Below are 21,595 nucleotides of genomic sequence, written 5' to 3'. Positions count from 1 at the left end.
TATAAATAACTAAATAATAAAGGATATTAATAAAAAGGCTTAAGCGCTTCGGGAAGCCCTACTTAATAAATTTAGTATAAAAAATAACGTATTAAGTAATCCGTTTAACGTATTTATTATCCTAAAGCGAGCGATTATATAATAAAATAATATTAATAAAGAGGAAGTAAAGGCGGCTACCCTTATAAAAATAACTACCCTTAGTATAAATAGTATTATAATATACCTCTTTTAAGCTTATTAAAATATTATTTTAGAGCTAGTTAGGCTACTATTCTAGTCCTATATACGGGTAAGCTACTTTTCTCTACTTTTCTATAGAGCCGAGGTAGTTATAATTTAAAAAGTAAAGAGGGATATTTCTAAGCCCAGGTTCTAGCGGCCGATTGCGCTCTTATTATACTTAAGTAAGGGACCTAAATAATTAATAGTTAAAAAAAAAGCGTCTTTAGTAATTATTAAGTATATTATTAATTTATAATAAATCGGGGCGCTATAGGGTAGGTTAGTTATTAATTTAATAACTTACTTTATTTATAATATTAAAATAGCCCTTTTAAAAAGGCTTATAATAACGCTCTTAACTATAGATATAAAGGGAGCTTTTAACTCCGTTTTTTAAAACTGGCTCGTTATTAAACTACGTTAATAAGGATAGCTATACGGCTTAATTAGACTTATTTTTAGCTTTTATTATAACCGCGCCGCTAAAGTCCGATTAAAAAAAAGTATAATAAATTACTTCCCTTTATAATATAAGTTACCTTAGGAGTCGCTACTATTTCTTATTATCTTTTTATTTTATATTACGGAAATACTTAAAAACGATATAAATACGTAATTTAAATATATAAATAATATTATTACTCTAATTATAAGCCCCTCCCTAAAAAGTAATATTATAATACTTAACTAAAGCGTAGCTAGTATTTTTAAATAAGGTTTAAAAAATAAGGTCTCTTTTAACTTAAATAAGTACGAAGTTATTTATTTTATTAAAAAGCACGGCTAGCTAGCGGAGCTATTAAAAGTTAGGGCGGGAGATTCAGTAATTAAGGCCTTAATAAAACCTATATATTAGCTAAGTATTTAGTTCGATAAGAAACTATTTTTTTAGTACTACGTTAATATAAAAGTAGCTATAATAAAAAAAGTAGCTTATTATTTTAAGTACTTTATAAATATAAAAAGAGGACTATTAGCGGCCGCTATATAAAAAGCTATTATCTCTTATATATTACTAACTACGCTCTTTAGTATTAAAATATAATACATAAATATTATAAAACCGGCTTTAAAATACTAAATAAAAATAAATATAAATTCGCCTTTCTAAAAAAGACCTGTTAATATAAGCTAAAAGGGGCTCGTATAAAATATCGATAGTATTATTATAGTAGTAGTAAGGGCCGTTTTACTTATTTAGAAAATAACGCTAACTAATAGCCTTTTCTAAAACGCCGGCTTATTTTTAGCTTAAGTAGCCCTAGAGGGCGTCCGCTTATAAATTATAGTCCGCTTTTAAAAAATTAATTACTAATATCCCTTAGTCTCGTAGCTCTCTTAATAAGTATAGTAATAAACGAGACTATAATAAACGGCTAAACTCTTATTAATATATAAAAAACTAGCGTTCCTTAATTATAATACTTACTAGGGTTATAGTATTAAATAGTAATATAAAATAAAGTAAAGGCTATAATATCTTTTAAGGCCTAGTTAAAAATAGTATTAAAAAGCTATATAATCGTTTTTTTAAATAGCTCCTAGGTAACGAACGGAGCCGTAGGATACGGTTTTATTATTTACTAAGACTCTAAATTTATAATATAAGGATATAGCTAACTCAGATTAATAAAAATATTCAATACCGAGGTTAAAAAAGTGCGAGCCGGCTTTAAAAAGGCTCTATTTATTAATTATAATTATTTAATTTATATATATATCGATAATACTAGTCTTATATAAGGTATTTATAATAAAGTACTAAACTTATTATAAAAGGCCTTTTTTAAAATCTAAGAAGTAGTTAGGATTTTTAATATATAAATATATTAATTTCCGAAATACTAAGGTATTAAAAAAAACAAGGCCGTAGACCGGCTAGTTAAAAAAAGAATAATACTATAAGTACGAATAAGTTAAATAGTAATACTAGCGGGTATTAAGCGGCTTATAAAAAAAAAAGCTATAGAGCTAATATAAGAAATAGTAATATAAAAAATAAAGGCCGTAGTACGCGGTCTTAAAGCTTAAAATAGCTCTATTTAGCCCTCTTAAACTAGCCTTATTACGGGCAATATTATACTACTTACTAATAACACGATTAGGTTATAAAGACTTTAAGTAATATTATCGACGTTTTAACTATAATAACGCTTTAATAACGTATTTTTATAAAGAGGTAAAAGATATAAAGTACTTAGTTTATTATTAACTAACGTTAATAAAAAAAAAATAATAGCTAACCCTCTATTTTTATAATACGCCCAAGCCTATAGGCCCTATAAGATCTCTCGAGGCCTATTTTAAAAAATTAATTACTAACTTACGAGGCTTCGAGACTTTTTTCTATATAACGGACTTTTTTTAAAAAATCTATTTATAATAATAGTACTTATATATATATAAATATAAGTACGGACTATAAAGAACCTCCCGATTCTAAAGGACGATTTAAAAAAAAAAAAATTTAGAGTATTAGTAGGAACTGGGGATAGATAAAACGTATAGTAGTTATAAAGTATAATTTAGAGGATAATATAAAAAGATAACGTACTATAGAGTAAGTAGCCTTAGCTCACGGCCCTCTACGCTATATACCCTTTAAGAGGTCTATAGTAAGGGCCTAGGTCCTTCTACCACGGCATTAAATATAACAATAATAATAATAATAAGGCCCTTAGTTATGCCCCCTTGTCTAGCACGCATACATTTAGTAAATAACGATACCACTATTCTCTTGAACTCTATACTTTTTCGTACTATAATTTTAAAGGAGCCGGGAAACTACTTATTTTATAAACCGTATAGAAATATAAATGAACTCTTAGCCCACTAGGCGATAGTAAGGATATCGCCCTACTTTAACCTAAGGTTGGCGAAATGAACCTCAGTGTTAGTAGCTTTGAGTTCTTTAAGCGTACTATTCTTATAGCGGCCAATTATAACGCAGGACGTTCTACCAACCCAAACTTATAGTATACGCAGACCCAAGCTCCTGGCAATCAAGAAGAACCAGGACGCACGCCTCAATAACATCTAGTCTCACGAGCGACGAGCGCTCCGTTTTCCAGCGGAAGGGCATTAGACTGCCGCTGAATCAAAGTGTCTAGGCCATCGTCTTTGAAACGCCCGTACAAGACTAGTTGCCATCGTCGGGCACAACGCCGTCAGGTACGTTGAAGTCAATGTCGAACAAGTCATGGCCGTCTTCGGGCGTGGGCGTGGGGGCTTCGGTTTCGGTCTTGCAGCCATTGGTAGGCTCAGCCGGAAGGTTGTGGTAGAAGTCGCCGTTGAAAGCAGCGTCCAAGGTGGCTTGAAAGTTGTTTTCGTTGAAAGGGCAGCGAGCATGCTCATATCGGATGCCATTGAACTGGTCGAGGGCTGGCTTGGATAGCTTGTTCCAGCTGACCATAGGGGGGCTAAGCGCCCACTGAGCGCTTTCGCTTGAGGGAAAGACGTTCATTTTGCCATCATAGCCAATAATGGGGTGGGTGTTCATAGCATTCTGGATGCCGCTGTCACCGGCAGTGAGCATGGTTTTAGAACTTGAGGCTTTGTCCCAGGTTGTTGTGCCAGTGGAATAAGAAACGCCGAGCATGAGATAGTCATCAACTTTTGCGTTACACTTATCAGTGTGAACCCAAACTACGATGCTCATGTAGTAATGCTTATGGCGCTCATCGTTCTGAATCTTGGGTAGGTACCACGAGAACAGAACGCCAGTGCGATCATTAGATTTACCGACTCTGGAGTAAACCTGAGCCCTGGAGCTATCACGACATTGACCGCCGCTCTTGCCAGTGGGCCTCAGTCCAGCACTAAGGGGCAGTTGAAGTCAGCTAGAGTCCGGCATAATCATGATTGACGTGTGCCTACCCATGGAAACCGTCTTTGTCAACCGCAGCGTACGGGAAACAGCCGCTTTTGTCATTAAGCCAAGGTTTGAACCGTAGCTCGAGCTCGCCATCGATGCCGTCTGCGGCCTGCTGCTGGAACGGCACGATCTGGTCGTGATTCTTAAACCCAGGGGCCACGGCAACATCACCTTCGCCCCTTGGAGACAAAGTTCGGCCGGTAGTGAGTGTAAGGAGGCCGAGGAAAAAGAGTGAAGCTGACGATCGAGATAACATTTTTGTTGTTGTGGTCAAACAGGTAAAAGGAGTGTAGGAAGCGGGGGAGAGCGATGCTAAATCCTCAGATGAAAGGTCTATACCATAATATACTCAGCCGGCCTGAAGAATTACGGAGACAGATCGCTGGTCAACCCGATCAGTATCACTTGCCTTCAAACGGTCATAGCATCATGTTGACTGCGACTCAAGGATACTACTGCAAAGATGCTCACCCAGTGACATTCTTGTCGTGTTCCGCAAAACAAATAGAGTACAATTAGACGTGCCCAGAACTGAGGAATCCACTTTGTTGAGTTTCTCAAACCCTAGCAAGTATTGCATTCATTACAAGAGCTAGGTGTGTTAGCCGGTGAAATGTGACAGAATTTCGCTGAATGAAAGGACAGGGAGGGGGGGCGGGCTTGATGTTTCCAGATCAGCTAGCGGAAGCCATTGGATTTATCCATCACAAAAAGAATGGCAAGCCAGAGCCGCCACTAACGGCCTTGAGGATAGGTTGGCAAGATACTATGGCGAGATTGGCTCAAGAGGGTGGACAGCTCTCACAAATAACTTGCTACACCTCAAGTACGAATGAGGCAAATCGATCTTTGGAAGGCGCGGCACCAGCGCTCACATTCATATTCAACGAGACCAGTCTTCACCGTTAGTTGAATTCAGGTTGGTCTGAGGCATGGGCAAACATTCCTCTTTCTTCGGGAACCGATTTGTATCCCGAGACCGAGAACTTAAAATCCACGCGTACACTTGAGCGGCTTAAAAATCGAACGTAAGGTTTGAAATCTGGGTATTACTTCACCCCTTCGATGAACAGACAATTCAGGTAAGGTTGATGTGCCTCCAGCTGGCGGCTTGACCTCCTTCTTTGCCTCCAGATCTGCTTCACACACATGTTCGTCAATATGTATAACCGAATGCCGACGCATCTTGCTTGTCACGTCTATGCTTACACATCATCATCATCATCAAAGATTGCTAGGATCTATGCATTTTACGTACTTGACGGATAGACCGATATTACTACCCAGACGGCAAGACTTTTTATTAAGCCACAGTACCGACGAGTTGCTTAATCCGGCTTGTATATCCTCAGTCTATGCCGACGGAATGCTACACTGTACCTATAGAGAACAAGCCTTTTTATCCAGCGTATGGATTTTGCGCTCCGGAGCGGCCGGCCCCTCTTCGTTAGATTGCTGTCATCGCTTACCGGAAATAATATGAAGTCCCCCAAGCCTGCTGATATTACAGCGAAGAAAGCTATTTCAAGTTTAGGTTTCCATATAATCAGATTAGTACTGAGTTGCATAAGGTTTAAGTTTCAGCTATATCTTCAGTTGGTCAGCCCCTGTCCAACTATAGTTGACATGTCAGATTTCGTTCTTGTTTCCCCTTTTTTACTTTTAGGTTTTTGAAAACTTTGGCAACATGAATCATTTGAGCAGCTGAATTTAGGAAGAAATGCGCGTAGTTAATGAGAGAAGAAGACGAGGGCGTATGTAAGGCATAATATCAGTCCCGGCGTTGCCGAGACACCGGTCGAGCCCCAACCCATCAAAGGTTTGCGTATAGGAAATTCTCCAAGCAACGTAAGATACATCGAGGGAGACTTTTCAATCCCAATTCAAGGTGATATCACAAAGAAGACATGAAGTTGTAAACTCTCTTGGAAAAAGTATTTAACTAGATTCGATTAATCTCGGGAACATGAGCCGTGTTACAGAACATCTTCACCTCTATCATCTTACACAATACAAGTGAGTGCATCATGAGACCCACTCACTTTCTTTGTATCCCCCTCGTCACGCCATTCTCGCGGCCTCAGCTGTCGGCGAGTTTGAGGGCCTTTAAGTCATACATTACTAGTCCGGACAACTTCGGCATCACCGCCTCCGCAGTGCGCCCCCTCGGCACTTTGCACCTTACTCTCGGAGTCATGAATCTCCCGGAAGCCAAAGATCTTGCCAGGGCAACTGAGGTGCTTCAGAGCATCAAACCTCTGCTTCCTACGAAGCCACTGAAAATTTCGCTGCATGGTCTGGGTACCTTTCCGGGCGCCGTTCAAAGCCATGTCGACATCCTCTTTGCGCACCCCACGTGCCTTGATCATGACTTCGATAGTCTTTGCCACAAGATCAGGCACGTCTTCGAGGACGCCGGTGTTGTAGACAAGACGGGTTTCGGGCTATCCCTCCACGCCACCATCATCAACGCCAGGAAGACCCCGACTGGGGGCATTGACGCTACCGAAATGATCAAGAAATACTGGGATTACATGTGGATGGAGAGCGTTCCTCTCGAGAAGATCGGGATCTGCCGCATGGGTGCCGAGAAGAAGGGTGATGATGAGGAATACCCACTCGTAACTTCGATTAATATCTGAAGTGTTGTGAGAAAGTGGCCGGACAAGATACATCCGCATGTAACTTCAAATGATGTTATCTAAATCTAATTGGGCTTGAAGCTCAGCCATAGTGACGTTGTTCTGCCACGTAAACCGAAGTGTTTTTACCAAGTATGAATACTTAAGTCTTCATTAGGCCCTTCTCATCTGTTCTCTTAATCTGGACGTCATCGCTCAGTCATTTCTTCTCAGCAAGAAGCTACTCTTAGTTTTAAGTCATTCTTTCAAGTCACTCGTTCAAGTTCACTATGCGGTGGCTTACTACCACTTTGATATGGCTATTTGCCACTTCGACGTTCGCGTTTCCCTTCGAGAAACACAGCAGTTGTGGACTCACCCTCGAGGTTGAGTGCAGCTCTGAGCCAGCCCTCAAGCGATACACCGATACCTATTACAGCGAAAAAACGGTAATCCCTTCTCTGAGAAAGCACTCTTTGATCACTCGAGCCATCGCAGATGGGCATTTCACAAGGGAAGAGTTGGATTGGCTTTCCCAGAAGTCGCTTACGGACGTTGGCACTGCCGGTCTCAAGGATACAACTGCTGCCCTCAAGGACCTCTTTGGCAAGAACGACATCCCTTGGGTCATCTCCGGTGGCTGGGCACTCATTCTTTATGGAGAGCCTGATCGTAATACGCCCGACATTGACATCGTAGTTCAAATCACAATGCCTGAGCTCAGGAAGCTCCTTGAGGCAGATGGAAGATTTGTCATTCCTGCGGATGATTGGTGGCCGGACGATGCGCACCTGCAGGTCTATTACCAATCCCAGGGCAAATATTTCGATGTGGATATGATCATAGCCGGTAAGTCTTACATTTCTAGGTTTTGCCGACTCAAGGGCTCTGACTCCGTGCCCAGGCCAGAAAAACTCGGTGAAGGAAGTAGGCAGCATCGCACAATTTGTTTCCACTACCCACGGTACAAAGGAACTTGCAATTCCCGTGATCCGAATTGGGCCAATTTTCATTTCCAAAGTTTACGGCTTAGCCTCACCCAAGAGGAAGAAGCACGAGCAGGATGTGAAAGATATCTCTTGGCTCATCGACAATCACTCAGACGACCTGGTCAACATGCCAAAAGATTTGCCTCTGGATAAGCGACAGGTTGTGGTGGACTACCTTACCCGGTTCAAATCAGCATCGCTTCCGAAAGCCAAAGAGCTGCTCGATCTCTAGTATCTAGTGACTGGAAATTTCCCTGGGGCCTTTGTACTCAATGGGCCACTTAGCTTACTCAAACATTCGTTGGTCGGTCCCATCGTTTCTAGGGCGGTGCATACCTCGTGTATCATGAGCGAGCCTTGTCACCTGCCAATTGTCCTGTAATTGCATCATCATGTAGATCTGCTCGCCAAAAGGACAACCCAAGATCGTAGGCAATTGGCATTCAGAGCCCTGGCACTGACTGGCTTCTAGATAGACCAAGCTGCATAAACCGTCATGGATGTCCTGATCCTCAGTGAGAAACTTGTAAGACCTTCTGAAATAGAACTAAAATAGCCTTGGCAAATGTGCTCATCGTCATGAGTAATGCTGAAAGAACATACCCTACAAGACAGGGGGACCATTCCACTTGATAACTCTATCGAAGGTTGACGATGTGCGAAAGCGTCCTAGAATATGGGTATGACTGTGAACATGGATGTGCATTTGTAGATGTAGATGTAGATGTGGGTCACGTCGGAGGATGCTTTAATTGGGAAAGGTTAGGGCGAGATGAAACCGCCTTATCCGACCCCCGTGCAGGGAAATGACGGATTTACTTGCTTTATTTAATGTTCTATGGTGTCGTTCACCTCAAAGCCGTTTTCCTCCACTTTCACACCACAAAGTAATACTATATAACTTCTTCTCTTGACTTTGTTCAGCAACGATCATCCGATAAGCATCAAGTGCCTTCCCCCGCCTGGGAGTCCAAGGGCAATCAGCATGGCATCTAGTTCAGAGCATCCTCAAACACCTACTTTTACAGACTTGAATCTTACCTATCCCCCGTCGCTAGAACATTATAACATCCCAGCCGCTACGTGGCTGATGAAGAATGCTAAATCATGGGACGGTCTCGCTACGAGCGCCCTCGTCTTTTCGCCTTCGACTACTTGTAGTAAGATTCTCCTCGTCCAGCGCACGGCGCATGATAGCATGCCACTTCTATGGGAGACGCCTGGGGGTGGGGTGGACCCAGACGACACAAGCCTACTGGTTGCCTGTGCGCGAGAGCTCTGGGAAGAGACAGGTCTTCAAGCTGTCGAATTTGTGAGGGTTGTAAGTGAGGGGGTGAATGAGGAACCTGGTAGCGTCTTTACAAATCGCACTGGAACGAAGGTGTTTTGTCGGTTTGCATTCGAGGTGAAGGTGCGAGGAGCGGTGGAGGGCGAGGATGTAGAAGGCCGGATAAGAACAGATCCGGGCGAGCACTGCGATTATGTGTGGGCATCTGAGGAGGAGGTCAGGGAGGGGCGCGCCGGACTGAAGGAGCTTCCTCTGGCGAATGGGCAGATGAAGAGATTAATCCTTGATGGGTTTCGCAGGAGGACATAGGAGAGAGTGTCAGGAGTGTAGGGTCATTGAATGGCAATGGCGAGTCATGAGCAACTGTTCGGACCTATTCTTTGCCTCTCGGAAGCTTCAATTTTCAGCCCGTGACTACGAAACCATCAAGATCGATGCGCAATTTGAGAATACTGACATTGGGATTGCCTCTAAACGCATGACGACCTAGATGTATAGATACAAGGTCGACAAACATTAACGACCACGTGGCCGCTACCTGAAGCAGATCAATCCCAGGAGAGCTGATCAAGCTGTAGCAGATCTCCAATAAAGGGAGTCCAAACGAGACCCAAGAATCGGAGGAAACGATTACGAGAGCTACAGAGAGCACATGCCTGAAGTGCATCATCATCTGCTCGTGAGGAGCGGTAGAAGCGCTAGACCCTGACAACCAGAGAACGGGCGACAACATGGCTATGGAGATTGTCGACGAAAGTGAATGAACACCAAAACCTGAGAGTAATTTGTGAGTAAAGTGGGAAATTAGAGACAGCTGGCCGATGTTTCTGCATTGGCGAGGTGGGGGCGCTGCGGACCAAGACTCGGGGGATGTCGACTATAAGCCAAACCCTGCTATCCAGGTGTGCTTACTAAGCGGCCGAATGAAGGCTTGTTGCCGAGGTAATAGCGACACGCTAAGATCATCCCGCTAAAGAAGCTAAATAAAAGTAATTATAATATAGTAAAGGCCTAGCGACTAATCTCGCTTTTATTAATATTTAAAAAAGTATTAAAGTCGGTCTTAGTAGAACGTATTTCGTACGTAGTTAAGACGTTTAACCTCTTTTTTATAAGCTATTTTAGCGCTCATAAATAGAAGTTAGTAAAGTAAGCGCTAGTACTATTATAGGAGTATATTTATAGAGCGTAAAAAAAAAAAAAGGTAGTTAGTTTAGTTAGTTTTAATATTAAAGGAGTTTATAATAAGTTATATAAGGAGAGACTATTTTAATAACTTAAGATACGTAGTATATTTAAAAAGCTTATAAAATAGGTTAATACTTTTTATTTTTATTATATAATAAGTATATTAATTAATAATTATAAGTCCGAGGAACGTTTATAATTATAAGCTAGTCTACTTTAAGGCTCGTTATTATTATTTATACTATTCCTTTTTTTTAATACTAACTTTATATAATACTATATTAATAAGACCGGGGGCGTACTAGCCTTCGTTAATAATTATATAATATAAATTACTAATTAATTACGAAAAGTAAACCGGAAAAGTATTTAGAATATTATTAATAAAGTACTTAAGTAGGAACGACGAAGCGGGACGATATTTAAAACGAATAAGACGGTTATTATTTATTTTATATATAATTAGAAGCTATTAATAAACTCGATTAGTTTCGTTATTAAAAGGGATATTATCTAACTAAAGGACTACGTTAAATTACTAAGGGTAATAATAAATACGAAGCTACGATTTAAAAAGTATATTATAAACGCGACGATAAAGGGCTAGAGGCCGTACTAGGGCTTAGGTATTTTAAAAGTTTATTTTTAATAATAATTAAATAGCTCTTTATAATAGCTATAGTACTAACGATAGACTACGTATTAAATATTTAGAAATATAAATATTAAATAACGTAAATAAGGGTAATTAACCGAATATAGAGAATTACTACTTAAATAATTATAAAAACTTTTAATATAGTAGCTACGGCGGTTATTAAAACGGAGGTAAGTATATAATTAGTATAAAAAAATAAGATAAAGAATTAATAATATTCTAAGTATAAATACGAAGCCTTCTTAAGACCTATTCGCTTTAATATCTATAAATAGTAATTTTTAAACAATTCTTATTACCTTTCTAACTAATAATAAAGGCCTATTATAACTAACTTCTTAATAAACTAGAGATTATTAAAAAGTATTCGATTACTCTATAAAAAGCCCGTATTAATATAATAATTAATAATAATACGGTTAAAACTACTAAAATAATTTAGTCTAGGTAAGTAGTAAGAATAGCGACGGAAAGTTTAATAAGAAACGGAGTTATAGGCTACGAAACGGCTATAATATTACTTATATTATTTAAAAAGGGTTATAATATTATTAAGGCCTTGTGCATAGTCGGCTTAAAAATAGAGCTAAACCCGTATATAATAAAACTAGCGGCGTTAATAAAAGTAATTAAGTCTTTTTTTTAAAAAGTCAAATACCGGGCTATTTACGTATTTATTTATAATAAAGCGGCTATACTGGCTATTTATAACCCGTAGTAATAATGAAGTTAATAAGAGGTCCGATAACTATATTTTAATATATAAGCTTTATAAAAACGAGGTAATAAGTTTATACTTTTTTAGCTCTTATTAATTATAGAGTTAGACCTAATATAAGTAGTTAAAATAGTAATAAAAAATAGTACGAGACTAAATAAAATACTAAAAAAACGACTAGCTTGAGCTTATTTAACGGTACTTAGAATTATTTTATAAAACGTATAATAAAAATACGGAGCTTTATTTAATAACGTAGGAGTATGTTTAAAAAAGATTAATATTATGTTATTAAAAAAGTATACGCGCGAGCTATATAATAAACTATTTTAAAAAAAAAACTAGTATCTTAGTATAATTACGTATTAGGATAGTAAGACTAAACTAATACTTATACTAAATCGGAGTAACTACTTTAGTATAATACGCCTATGGGTATATAATAAAATTAGTTAAGTATTTTCTTTTTTATTATATACGGTAAATAGTATAATAAACTTAAATACTTTAATAAATAGAAACGTAAAAAGGAAACTTATCGTACTTTTTTAAAAAAAAGAGCGCATCCGATTTTAATAATTAGTCGCTATATATAAACGTTATTAAAAAGACGATTAAGTTTATTATAAGTACGTAGAGGCTAGATATATAGGTTAACTAGTAGCGAGATTATATACTACTTATATTAATATATTAATTAACAATAACCCCTACGTACCCTTATGCTATTAATAATAAGACTAGCTTTAGTTATTAATAATAGGATGCCGAATACTTTAAGAGATAACCTTAAGATAGCTTATTATTAATATTACGAATAACCGTAGTATTAGTATATAAAACTAAAGATAATATATATAGAGATAGATAAGACTTATATAGGCTTCTAGGAGGTAAGGATATAAACGAAAGTAGAGAATATATAAATAATTATACGAGCCCTAAATAGCTTAGCCGGGGCGTAATAAACTATATATATATATATATATATATATATAAGTACGAATAATATAATATGTATAGCTAGAATTAACCTTAGCTAGCCGCCTTAATAAACCGAGTTATAATAGCTAAAGTGTTACTTTGTACTTTTTTAATTAAATAAGTTTCAGTACTTCGGCTACTTTCTAAGTCTGCCTAAATAGCGCTAAAACTAGCTACTCTAGACTTAGAGCGATTATTTAATCGCTTAGAATGTCCATAAGCGATTAGCCTTTAGTAATAAACTTATTTATCGAGGATTTAGTATCCGGTTTTTAGTTAATAAACGTAAATAAGCGGTGGTATATATTTAGCGTACGGGAAAGTAGGAGGAAGCTATTAGAATCCTCTAGGGATAATAGTATAAAAGATCGTTAGAACTAGTGCCTAGCTAGAGCGAGATATGGATCGCGTAGGTAAGGAAGATAAAAAGAAATCCTAAACTTAATCGTACTACTAAGAAGGCCTTATTAAATTTTTAAGAACGTTTCTAAGTAGACCGACTACCCGTTATTAAGCAATTTTTACTTACTCAGGTAAGCTTAATTTAGCGTAATTAGAACGGTAATTACGCTATAAAAAGAATTTACCCCATAAGCCGGAAACGTATCTAAGTATACGTCTATAAGTAGAGCGATTAGTAATAGTTAAGTATTTAAGACGTTTTTTATAATAAGTCGAGCCTAAGATATATATATAAAGCGGCTACTATTTATTAGTAATAAGCTACGGAGACTAAAGTCGCGCTATATTAATAACCTCTATTAAACTTACGCCCTTAGTAAGGCCCGCCTACTCTATTTATTTTCTACTAGAGATCCTTACTATAGTAATAATATATTACGATTATAAGATATTATAAACACTAGTTCTATATAATAAGCTATTTCGAATTATTTATACGCCGCTACTTTATTAGCGAGATTTATAATCGGTTATTTTATATTATATTACCTAGGCAATTTCTAAGTGCGAAGACGACTCCGTTTTATTATATATATTTCAAAGAGCCCAGTAGGTAGGGGCGGATTTCTAACGAAAACTACTATATAACTACTTCCTCGGCTATTATAATATTAATATTTCTAAACCCCGACGGAGTTACTTATTTCGAAGTATAGAACTATTATTAGCCTTTTAACTTACTCTTTTATTAAGACGCAATAAGCTCGTTACGTTTCTTTTATAAAACGGATTTTATAACTAGGACGTTATAATCGATCGCAGAGTTTAGTCTTTACTTCTATTTAGGGCAACTCCCGCTTCGCCTTAGGAACTAGATACCTTAATCGCCCCGCTCTCTATATCGGACGGGCGGTTCTAACTAGCCTTCTCGCTACTAACTTAGTACGACGAATTCGAGCTAACCTTAAAAAGAGATAAAACGCTTTTTTTTACGCCCTAGTTTTTAATAACGTAAGAGGAGATTTTATAGTATATTTATAAGTATAGAGTCTATAGCTTTACTATAAGTTAAGAATTCGAACTTAAACGTAGGAGAATGTTTATTATTAAAGCGAAACTATTTAGGCTAAAATATAGTTTATAGTAGGAAGTACGCTATTAAGAAGTTATAAACGTTCTCGGACCCGATTAATAATTACTTAGAAAGTACGAACGTTGCGCAAAATGATACGGTAGCCTTGTTTTTAATTTTAATTATTCTTTTTAAAATAGAGACTTAAAGTAATTTATTAATACGGTATTGCCACGCGGATTTATTACGCGCTTATTTTTATTTATTAAAAGACCGTCTTTAGTACCTATATCTCCCTAGGTTACTTATATAGCATAGTATAGAGTTTAATTAAGGGTTCTTATATTTAGTTACTTTGCAGTTCCGTCCCTAATAAAGAGGTAGTAATTACTATAACCCTTAAAAAATAGCCCGTTAACTCCGTTATTGCATACTTAGTTCTACGTCTTAACTATATATATTAGACCTTTAACTTCGATACCGATTTAAAAAACGAGGCTTATTAAGTCGTCTACCCTAATAATATAGCTATAAGATAGGGCATTAACTAGTTTAACCTTAGGACGAAGTAACCCTAGAATATACCAATTTCGGTAGTATTAATTAAATATTAGCTAAGCGGTAGTATTATTACCTCGAGACTTATAATAAAACGCACGACCCATGCCGCCGTATTAATTAGCCTCAAAGAAGATCCTCAACCTTTACCGGTCGATAAGTTTAGAAACACTATAGGAAGATAAAATATACCAATTATTATATAAATCGAGTAAATCGAGAACTATTATACTATACCTATTAATAGCTATTACAAACCTAATACTTTAGTTAGTTAATATCTAAATCGGATACGAGGGTAGATTATTATGCCTTAGTATAATAAGGACGCCGTTTATACTATATAGGCTATAATATTAAGGATAGTATAAGGCTAAATAAAGAAATTAACGGAAAGGCGCTATAGGTATAGAAACTACCGTTTAGGTTAGCTTAATATAGGGTAAAAAAGTACTTAAGTATGCCTTTAAGGAATTTATTTAAAGCTACTCTATTATTATTAAATAAAAATAGAAAACGGACTATAATACTAACGGCTTAATACGTCCTATGCTTTAGAAATACGGAATTTAAACTAGTTATTTAATATACATTGATACTCCTACTACTATACCTAAGCTCTATCGAAAATTATAAAAGGCTCGATCCTCTTTTTAATAATTTTTATATTAGTTTAATACGTATTATTTGCTTAGTAAAGCCCTATGTTAAAGGCCTTTACTACTTTTTTTTTTATATTTAATAAGACTCGTAGGCTAGTTCGGCTAAGTAGGTATAATTTTCTCGCATTTTTCTTAAAAGAGACGCTATTTAATATATTTATAGTTCGATGAAAAAGGCCCCTATAAGAGAGATGCGTCCGGTATAAGCGGTAATACTAGCAAACCGAGGTATATATTTATCCTATAATTCTAAGTTTATAAAGCTTTAAGTTATCCTTATCGTATATATTTATTTTTAATAAGGCGAGACTACTAGCGAAGCCGTCTTAATAAAATTAATAGTAAGTTTAATAACGTATTTAGATAATAAACGTTTTTACTAATTTACTTCGTAGTTTAAAGTAGTACCGTCTTTAGGTTATGGGACGAGTAAGGGAATTTAATAAAAGCTACGCTTTATATAACCTGCGATTTAATATTCGACTTATGGGAAAGGCTTAATAAATACTTAATAAGGATTATATAATTCTTTTACTTATAGGGGCCTTAAGTTTGGTAGATTTGCCGTAGCTAGTATACTCCTAGAAAGTACCTTATTTTTTTTGCTTATCCTCTTGTAATAAGAAAGATACGATTATACTATTATATTAAATCCGATTATAACCTTTTTTTTTTAGATCCATAGTATATTACGAATTTTCTATTTTATACTAAAGCTCCTGCGGCCGCTTACTCAGTCGGTTTAAGTATATAATAAATTAAGCTAGGCTTACGCTACTTCTATTTATTTATTATAACCTTTTTTACCCTTATATATACTTTTAATACTTAGCGTTTTATAAGTAGTAGCCGAGGTTAGTCCCGAGTCTATATAGTATCTTTATAAGTTTTTTAATTTCCGAAGCGTTTTTTAATCTAATAGTACTAATCCCGCTTTAACTTTTTTTCTTAACGAGCTTTATACGTACCCGTATTTATTAGTATTATAATAATACTAAGACTCGACCCTTTTTAATTTAACTAGGCTAACTATTTAAATAACTCTAACCTTATTAGATCCTAAGTATATAAATAGAATAAATTTCCGAATAAATATAATCTAGTACTATTCCTTAGTATCCTTATTATATGTAGATTTTTTAAAAGATAATAGAAATATCCTTAAAGTCGAGGTCCTTATTACCGTTAGTTATAAATAGGCTAGATAAATAGTAACTAGGTCTTTTATCTTCGACTTCCGTTATATAAGAAATAAAATCTATAACTCTACTTAAGGTAAGATATCTCTTATAACTACTCTAATAATAATACTAATAGTAAGCCTATTTAAATAGACTAGTAAAATAACGAATCCGATCCGGGCCTTAATAACGACTAGTACTTAACTAAGTTAATAACTAACGACGTTTTAAAATACGAATATTTATATAGTAGAACTATTTATAGTAATAGTTTTGTTTTTATTTATTAATACGCACAGCCGGGCGACTTAAATAACTAAAAGTTAATGATTTTATTTAGGGCCCTAAATAATAAAATATAGAGTAATATAATAGGTCTTTAGTTAGGATAGTTAAAACGTATAGCTTAGAGTAGTATAATAGCTAATTATTTATTATTAGCTACTCCCTATTTTATAAGGCTTTTAATAAAAAGCTCTTTTTTACCGAGCTTCTAAACAATACTTAAGTATCGTTACTCTAAATTAAGCTACTCAGTAAGTATACTTATTATTTTATAAAAAATCGTAAATATTAGGACTAGGATAGGTACGTAGGCTATATATAGCTATATATATTAAAAGTATTAAGGAAGTAATATTAACGTTTATACTTTGGTAAAGTTAATAAAGATTATTTATACGCCCTCGTAATTAAAATCGACCTATTACTAATTTAGCCTTAATATATTCTACTAAACGTAGAGTTATTAATATAGCCTACTCCTCAATATTATTAATAAGAATTTATAAAAGCTCCTTTTTATATAATAATACTAACTTCTCTTTTAGCTGAATCGATAATTTTAACGAACCGTAAATATTTAAAAATAATTCTCTTAACTATATTAATATACGATTCCTAACTAGATCCGTTTATAATTAGAAATCTTTAGTAAGTAAAGCTTATTATTATTTAAAAAAAGGGGGTGTTTTTAAAAGTTTAGAACTATCGTTTTTTATTAAGAGCGATAATAATTTAATAAATATAGGAAGTTCTTAGTATTAGTGATTAAAGGTCTTTAAATAATACGGAGCTTAGATTAGATAAACGTGTTTAATAATATAAGAGGGTATATAAAAACGGACTCTAAAAGAGGCATAATTTAGTAATATCCAAGAGCTTAATTATAAAATATAAATTATATTATTATTATTTGTACTTAAAAAAAAGTTTAATATTTAATTTTAGATATTGATCGGGAGTTAGTTAAGAGATAAAGAATATAGACGGCTTAAATATTATACGTAGTTAATAAAAAAAGAAGACGCCTTGGGGTTTTTTTTATAACTATATACGTTAGCTAGGTAGGATATAAAATATATTAAAAACTACTAGAATAGGGTAGGGCGATTAGTTCTAGCGGTCCTTTTTAAAGCTAATTAAGTCTAAGATCTATAAGAGAGCTAATCGGAGTAAGATATAAAAAAAAGGGCCCTAATTAAAAATAAGAGCTTAGTAGCGCGGACTTTTACTTTAATTATATATATACTTTTTAAAATCGAACTAGAGCTTTTTTAATAGTTTATTTTTAAATATAATAATATAAAACGATTAAAAAGTCTACTTTTTTAATCCGGTTAATACTATCCTCTTTCCCTTAGTTATAGCTCTATTAATTAAGACTATATTAACCTAATTAAAAGAGGTATCTTATATTATTTTTATAAATATTAGTAATTGTTTTAAAGTACCGCACCGCGAGAGTCCCTTATACCTTATACGTTTCTAATAATCTCCCCTTTTAAAAATCCCTTTTTTATTAAATAAGAAAATAAATAAGAGAAAGCCTAACTTGATTAGAGATATTTTAAATTATTAATTAGGGAAAACGGTATAACGATTAAAACGAATATAAGTAGTAAGACTCTAATTTAAAAAAAGACGATTAGATAATTAAGATATAAAAACAAAGACGTATAAAAAAGGCTTCTTATTTAATAAAACGGGGGATATAATAGACCCTAAGAGGCGAATAAGATAAATAAATAGAAAAAGACGTAAATACTTAGGACCGAATTAAGCCTAAGTATAAGATACTATAATAAAATAATAAAACCAATAACGAGTTAGGATTAGAACTAATAAAATACCTTAATAAGTATAACTAATTATTTAACTAAACTTCTTTTTACTAATTAATATAGCTTAAAAACTTAATAATAAACCTATTTAGAAGTGCGGATATATTAGGCTAAGGACGCTTATAAAACTAGCTTTTAACTAGACTTACTAATAATTTTAATTATTATTATTATAAGCCTAATACGACGTCTAATTAAAACTTTAGTTATATATATAATAAGGACTAAGAAGAACGGCCTAAATTACGTTAATTAGAATAACGGCTACGCTCTAATTATTAAGACGGCTCCTTTCCTCTCTTTCTAAACTCTATTTAAAATAAATAAACTAATATAAAACTATTAAAATTATAAATAGAATTAATAAACTATATTTTCAATAACTTTAAATCGTAAATATAAATAACTAATACGTTACTTTCGCTACTATTAGCGCCCCTTAGGACGTTTGATTATACGAACTTAACCCTTTTACTTTAAATAAACTATTTACTAAACTAACTTTTATAGTTTATTAAGACCTATAGGCTGCGGAGTTATTTAATATTGAAAAAGCTACCCTTTTTAATAAATTTACTTACTAATTTAATTAAAAAAAACTAATTATAACTTAGGTTAAAATAAATACCTTAATTAATACCTTTTTAAGCACTATCGCTACTTAAATCTAAACTATTATGCTTTAAATTAAGGTTCTTATAATTCCTTAGCCTAATTTAATAAAAAATATAAGTTTTTATAAAATACTATTCCCTAATTAAAAAAGGACTATAGTCTTTAAAAATAATAATATCGTAAACTTCTTAAAAACGTTCGAGGATTAGTATAAAATTAATAAAGTCCCGGACTAATTTAAAAATAAGCTTATTATATATATTATAAGAAGAGATTATTAAACTCTAATTAAAAACGTAATTAGAGGATTACCCTAAGCCTAAGCTAAGGATTTTGTTTATAAGAATATAAAAAATAAGATACTAATCGCTTTTTAAATAAGGAAAAATAAATTAAAAAGGTTACTAAGGGGCTACTTATTTTATTTTCTAATTTAAACTCTATTTAAGTACTATTTACTAAAATTAATAACGTTATTACTTTTATTAAGTAATAAGACCTTTATATTATAATTAATAAGAGCTTAATTAAAGCTATATATAAGCGGTTCTATATTGATATTATAAAAGAAATAATAAAAGAAGTCGGGGTTATTTTAAATAGCTTTATTAAATTGATAAAATATACGAGGTTTAAAATAAGACTTTTTAACGCGATTATATATAAAAAAGAATATAGCCTACTCTTTATAAACGATTAAAGTTAACCCGAACCCTTATTACGACCCCCTATTCCTTAAGTACGTAATAATATTTAGTATTAATATCTAAACCGCTAATGATATTATTAGTTAATAATAAAGGTCTAGGTTACTTAGGTAGCCGCTAATAATACTACTAATTCTAACCTAGTTAATAAGATAAATAAGTTAAAAATCTATTAAAATAGCGTTTATTTTTAAGACCCTACTTATATATTTAATATAAGTACTACGCGTCCTAATCGGCCCCTAATTATAAAACCTAGGGATCGCTATTAATATTACTAAAGTTGATATTATTAAATTATTAGGGATTACGGTTAGTATACTCTTGATAAGGATACCTATCTTATTATTTTAGCTTAAAGAGCTTAGTATTATAAAAAGCGTAACGGGTATAAGTTTATAAATAATATCCCTTTTACTATAATTAAAAATAAAAGAAAGTACGCAATTACTAATCGTATTACCCTCTTTTTTTACGTAGTAAATATATTAACTTAAAAAGATACTAAACTTTCAACTAAATAGATTTTAAATTATTAAATTAAACTACCTTAGTAAACTATACCTATATTCTTTTTTACTAATCTTATAAGTACGGTTAAATACGTTTATATAGTACGACCTTATTTAGGTTATTATAACTAAATAAACGTTTATACCGTTTATAAGGAAAGACTTCTTAAGAATCGTACCTTAGTAACTAAACTATATTTTAAAAAAACATATGATATTAATAGCCTAAACTAGCTTTTATAATTTAAAAAAAAGACGGTTTCTTTTTTTAATTAAAAAAGAAAATTATAAAAATCGATAATAATAACGAGGTTCTTAAAATAGTAAAAAACGTAACTCTTAGATCTACCTCTAGGCCCTAGCTTATTAAAGTTTTAATTAATACTTATAATACTAATACTTAAAGAACCTAAGAGCCTCTTTTTTATAAAACTTAAAAAGTAATAACTATAAATTAGCCCCGCAACCTTAACCTTAAGATTAAGGCTAAAAGGTTAATAAAAAAGAGGCTCGAGGTCCCGATCTCGTTTTTTATAAACCTTTTATAAAGAATTATATTAAAATATATTATAATAATAATAACTTTAATACGTAATTAAGGGTATTTTAATACTAATAAAATCTTATTAAAAGCTCCGAGATCCTTAGCTAATTTAATAAAAAATAAATAATAATAAAAGGATATTAAGGATTTCTTTAATAAGTATAATAAGAACCTCTTTTTAAAGCCGAGCTATATAGCTAAGATTGATGAAGTTAGAAGCGCTAATCCGATTTCTAAGCTTCTAATTTCTATAATTTTAAACGCCTACTTATAGTTAAAAATTTAAATATTTAGTGTAAATTAGAATAATAAGGGTTTAACGATCGTTATCATCCTAAATACTAGGGCATAAGTTAATATCCTCTTAAAATAATACGTTAAAAAAGCTAATATTTCCTATATAATAATAAAACTCTAAATATAGACGTTTAAGTACGATCTAGCTAACTAAATAACTTTCAATAGCTTCTACTTTATAGATATATAAATTAATAAATTTAAAATAACTACTTATTTCTTTATTAAAAACGAGCGAGAGACCTCTAATCCGTTATTACTAAGTGTTCTATTTATATAAAATACTAAGCTATTTTTCGGATATAATAAATTAATAATTACTATTCTAATTTATATTAAAAACGCGAGGCTAAGGATCCCCGTAAGGATAATTAAAA

General features: G+C 33.5%; 4 protein-coding genes across 4 annotated transcripts; 3 read left to right on the top strand and 1 right to left on the bottom strand.

The window, feature by feature from the left end:
- Nucleotides 1-3,364: 3,364 nt before the first annotated feature.
- CLUP02_08026 (necrosis inducing protein) lies at nt 3,365-4,355 on the bottom strand (the record flags this gene model as incomplete). Its single annotated transcript, XM_049287018.1, has 2 exons — nt 3,365-4,043; nt 4,102-4,355. The coding sequence occupies 2 exons, from the start codon at nt 4,353-4,355 to the stop codon at nt 3,365-3,367; spliced, it is 933 nt and encodes a 310-aa protein (XP_049144161.1).
- Nucleotides 4,356-6,126: 1,771 nt separating this feature from the next.
- CLUP02_08025 (uncharacterized protein) lies at nt 6,127-7,941 on the top strand (the record flags this gene model as incomplete). The annotated part of the gene is made up of 3 exons (XM_049287017.1): nt 6,127-6,720; nt 7,191-7,569; nt 7,625-7,941. 3 exons carry the CDS (start codon nt 6,127-6,129, stop codon nt 7,939-7,941), a joined length of 1,290 nt encoding a protein of 429 aa, XP_049144160.1.
- Nucleotides 7,942-8,205: 264 nt separating this feature from the next.
- CLUP02_08024 (NUDIX domain-containing protein) lies at nt 8,206-9,306 on the top strand (the record flags this gene model as incomplete). Its single annotated transcript, XM_049287016.1, has 4 exons — nt 8,206-8,224; nt 8,294-8,356; nt 8,422-8,470; nt 8,634-9,306. The coding sequence occupies 4 exons, from the start codon at nt 8,206-8,208 to the stop codon at nt 9,304-9,306; spliced, it is 804 nt and encodes a 267-aa protein (XP_049144159.1).
- Nucleotides 9,307-9,342: 36 nt separating this feature from the next.
- On the top strand, nt 9,343-17,262 carry CLUP02_08023 (uncharacterized protein; the record flags this gene model as incomplete). Its single annotated transcript, XM_049287015.1, has 6 exons — nt 9,343-9,407; nt 9,488-9,524; nt 9,579-9,676; nt 9,714-9,784; nt 9,838-9,899; nt 17,251-17,262. 6 exons carry the CDS (start codon nt 9,343-9,345, stop codon nt 17,260-17,262), a joined length of 345 nt encoding a protein of 114 aa, XP_049144158.1.
- Nucleotides 17,263-21,595: the final 4,333 nt, after the last annotated feature.

Source organism: Colletotrichum lupini, chromosome 4 (genome assembly GCF_023278565.1).
Source record: "Colletotrichum lupini chromosome 4, complete sequence".
NCBI lineage: Eukaryota > Fungi > Ascomycota > Sordariomycetes > Glomerellales > Glomerellaceae > Colletotrichum > Colletotrichum lupini.
The sequence above is the reverse complement of the archived record's forward strand: the minus strand, read 5'-3'. Positions and strand labels throughout refer to the sequence as shown.